This window comes from Otolemur garnettii, unplaced genomic scaffold (genome assembly GCF_000181295.1).
Source record: "Otolemur garnettii isolate 467f Iridium unplaced genomic scaffold, OtoGar3 scaffold00058, whole genome shotgun sequence".
Lineage (NCBI taxonomy): Eukaryota > Metazoa > Chordata > Mammalia > Primates > Galagidae > Otolemur > Otolemur garnettii.
Window position 1 is genome coordinate 455,729 of NW_003852453.1, and position 4,199 is coordinate 459,927.

At 39.2% G+C, this 4,199-nt stretch overlaps 1 protein-coding gene across 1 annotated transcript in view; it reads right to left on the minus strand.

The window, feature by feature from the left end:
* Position 1: 1 nt before the first annotated feature.
* Positions 2–4,199, minus strand: part of NETO2 (neuropilin and tolloid like 2) — a gene marked incomplete at its 3' end in the record, with an annotated part of 56,665 nt that continues 52,467 nt past the window's right edge. Inside the window, exons 8-9 of the mRNA XM_012806799.2 lie at positions 1,549–1,662; positions 2–417 (exon numbers count right to left, since the gene is read on the minus strand). Coding sequence (XP_012662253.1) covers positions 2–417; positions 1,549–1,662 — 530 coding nt within the window. The remainder of the gene's footprint in view (positions 418–1,548; positions 1,663–4,199) is intronic.

Consider the following 4,199-nt stretch of genomic DNA (forward strand, 5'->3'; position numbering starts at 1 on the left):
TCATTGGCTGTGGTTGTGCAAAGTCATTCCGGAAGGGAAGCTCCATGGCACTGAGGTTGGTCCTGCTCTGTCTGACGCTGGGCGCCTGCGACCCACAGTGGTGGTCGTGAACACACCGGGAGGCTGAGGAGGGGCGCCGCACCTTCTGGTAGCCGTCCAGCTCTTCAGCCAGGTCTGCCAGGTCTGCAGACATCTCTTTGTCCCTCAGTGAAAACAGTTCGTAATGAGGAGGATCAAACACTTCCTGGAACCCAGTCTTACTAAAGGCAGTTTTGCAAGCCATGACCTTTTTTCGAGGCTGTTTCACTTGTACTAAAATAGAAATAATGAGAAGGACCAAGACAATCCCTGATGTAATGCCAATAATTGTTCCATGAGTTTTAGTGATTTGTTCAAACAGTCCTGATTTTTTCTTTTCTGTGGAAGAGAAATGTTAAAGTTTTCAAAATTCATTAATAAGAATACTGGCACATATTGAAAAGTATTTACAGGTAAAGCAGAACACTTGGGTCAAACATAGACAGTGAAATTTATAATTGGGTTTTTGAACAATTAAAGCAATTATTATGGCTTTATTATGACTTCTGGTTACAGTAACCAATTACAACACAGAACCATACAGATTACAGGGAAGACAAACCTCTAGGTTCCTTCACTCCCAAGATAGGTGAAAGCACACAATTTGCAAGTCCAATCAAATACATAACTACAGAATGCCAATATAAACTCTGTTGTCTATCAGGTTCAGCTTGCTGCTCAACAGTGGCCAGGTAAGTGCAGCGGCCAGGTAAGTGCACACACAGCACTCTACCATGGACACGAGCAGAGGACCACCACGGGCAGACTGACCAGTTCACTGTTTTTGAATGATTACCCAAAATACCCCACGTCAAGTTTTTAAGACAATCTTATCAGGTGAGATCACCTTTTCTTATGAAGATATTTACTGAACTCTTAGAGAATAAAAGGCCGATGAACTTTAGTTCTGAGACAGTGATTTGATGACATTCAACTATTACCACGAGCTATACTTATCTTTCAGACAGTATACTCTGGGAAGACAGCATAGGAACCTAATGAAAAATTTTAAAGAGCAGTTCCTAGAATATTTTATATACTTTTATATTGCAGGACTGTATCTGTCAATTGATTTTTATTGAATTGTTTCCACATAATTTAAAAAAGAGCAACACTCCAGGCTAACCTCTCACTTATTTTAAACTAAGTAAGATATCTTTATAATACAAATGACAAGCTTCCAAAACAGTAAGAAAATAAGGGCAGGAAATACTATGATACATTTTTGAACAACTTACAGTAAAAAACAGTTTGTAAGCAAAAAATGGTTTGACTTAGAACAAATATTTTCCCCTTGCTTTTACTGCACCCTAAGGGGTTCTGATCCATTTAAAAGAACTATATATATGTTTCCATTTTTGCCAAAGCAGCTATGCTAAGCACAGTTGTAAAAAATAACATGTCATGTCTTTCTTAATGAAAGGCAACGGGCACTGTTTTGTCAAAAGCCGTCGTGCGCGTCAGACTCACCTTTGCAGTGATTCTCATCCCAAGGGTAGGCGCAGTTCTGGACGCCGTTGCAGACTAAGGAGTCATTGATGCACATGTTGCTGTGGCAGAAGAAAGTGCTGCCAGTGCAGGGAGCTGCAGGAGACAGTGCAGACCATCAGCCTGTCTTGGTTTATTCTACACTTAAGAACGGGACTTTATGAGTAATGTCGTAACTCACAGGCCACAAATACAACTCTGTGCTACACAAACAAGGAGATGGCACCAACATGCTCTGACGTCGGCTCACGCGAACCTTTTCTTACACTAATCAATGTACAAGTGGTCATTTTTAATGTAATGACAATATGAATTATTCCCATAGTTTTTATGGAACTAGTCTATAATTTGATGAATGTTTTCAAAACTGTAAAAGACAGTCTTGGCAAGAAAGTGAAGACACTGGAACCTCGTTCACTGTTCCTGGGAATGTAAAATGGTATAGCTGTTGTGGAAACTGAAGATTTTTTTTTTTTTTTTTTTTATTGAATGGTAACTGTGTGAAACTGAAGATTTCTTAAAAAGTCAACAGCTAAAGGTGGAAACAGCCAAAATGCCCACGAATGAAGGAATGAATGAACGAACAAAATTTGGCATATGTAAGGGAAGGGGGTATTATTCAGTCATGAAAAGAAATGAAATTCTGAAAATACAGCACAGATGAAGTTGGAAAAATATATGCTAACTAAAATAAGCCAAATACTTCACTTAGCATCATTATTATATGAAGATGGATTGTTATGAGAACTATTACAAGAGACAGAAAGCAGAATATGGGTTACCAGAGTTGGAAGGGGGGGAGAGAGAAGAGTCAGTATTTAATAGATACTCAGTTTCAGTCTGGGATGATGAGAAATTCTGGAGATGGATAGTGGTGATCGTTGCACAAAAGTGTGATGTACTTAGGCGCGGCGCCTGTAGCTCAGCTGGTGGGTTCAAACAGGCCCAGGCCTGCCAAACAACAGTAACTATAACAAAAAACCAGTCAAGTGCCTGGAGTCCCAGCTACTTGGGAGGCTGAGGCAAGAGAATCACTTAAGCCCGAGAGTTTGAGGTTGCTGGGAGCTGTGATGCCACAGCACTCTACGGAGGGCGACATAGTGAGACTCTGTCTCAAAAAAACAAAACAAAACAAAAAAAGTGTAATGTACTTAAGGCCACTGAACTGTATACTTAAAATGGTGACCATTTATTTTACTATATAAAAAAAGGAAAAATGCACTTCTGTAACAAAAAATAAGTTTAAAAGACAATAAAGGTATATGGAGTATACACCATATGATTTTGTATTTTGTATAAACTGTCCTTTCAGTCTGGAATGTCTCAGGACCTTTCCTTTCTTGGTGGCCACATAGCAGGCATCTCAGATGTAACATTTCAGTGCAAAGACACAAACAAAAAATCTGAAAGTCAAGTTAGGAAGCTTAATTTTTCCTCCCAGTAAAGAAGATTGTGTAGGTATACTGGAAGCCCCCAAACCTCTAAAATTATTACTGGGTAAAATGTATTTCCTGCCTAAAAGATACCATATTTTGTACTTACAGAAAATATATGCTTCATCAAGGAAGGAGAAATGAGGATTGCTCTGTATTATACTGACATACCTCCACTATTTTTTATATATGCTTTTAAAAACTTTTTTTTAAGTCATGATTAGTATGAAAATAATAATGAACAGAGCCAGGAACAGTGGCTTGCAGAAGGCTGAGGAGGGAGGATCATGTGAGCCTAGAAGCTCAAGGGTGCAGCGAGCTATCATCACGCCACAGCACTCTAGCCTGGGTGACAGCAAAACTCTGTTTCTTAAAAAAATGAAAATAATATTTAAAAAAAACTGGAAATAATGCTGTGGTAGGTAAGCAAGAATAAAAAATAAAATTGTGAATGAACACGTGGGATTTTTTAAAAAATACTATCTTTCTCTTAATATTCAATGAGCCTCATTAAGAAAATAGCCATACATACTTCCTGGGTGAAAGAACAACTACAGCTTGGACTTCACCTTACAAATGCAAACAATGGAACTGTGTGTGCATCTGTGTTAATCTGAAATAAATAAAAAAATTAAAAAAAAGAAAATAGCCCCAATTTCATAATTTTTCCCCTTCAAGGAGAAGAAGTTCTGAAATAAGTTGATCACCCAGGGGACTGCACCAAACAGGCCAAGATGAGGAGCTGCACTGAGTCCACTGGTGCACGTCTGGGCTGCAGCAATCAGGGCGGCGTAGGTGTCAGCCACGGAGGTCCTGCTGTACGGGGCAACGTCTGCCAGCTGCAGAGCATTATTAGTAATAAAGCTGGTGTTTTTCCATCCACCTGCCTTACCCAGTTTGTCTATTTCCCAACTGGCTCTAAACGTGAGCAAGAAAAACAGGTCCCCAGAAAACGCTAAAATATAATCTAATAAATTTAGGTCACTAGAGCACATCCAAAATTGCTTTGCTATTAGAATGAAAACATAACCTCTCTTTAATACCCTGTGAGGTGTGTTCACCCAAGTTCCAGGGTGGCAGGTTAATAGTTGAAAGTCATCATCTGAGGTTTATCTTACCAGGGTACAAGTGAATCTTTCTAAGAGTAGAATGTGAATGTTTTAAAACAATAACTAAGAAAATGACATGGGCTCGGCGCCT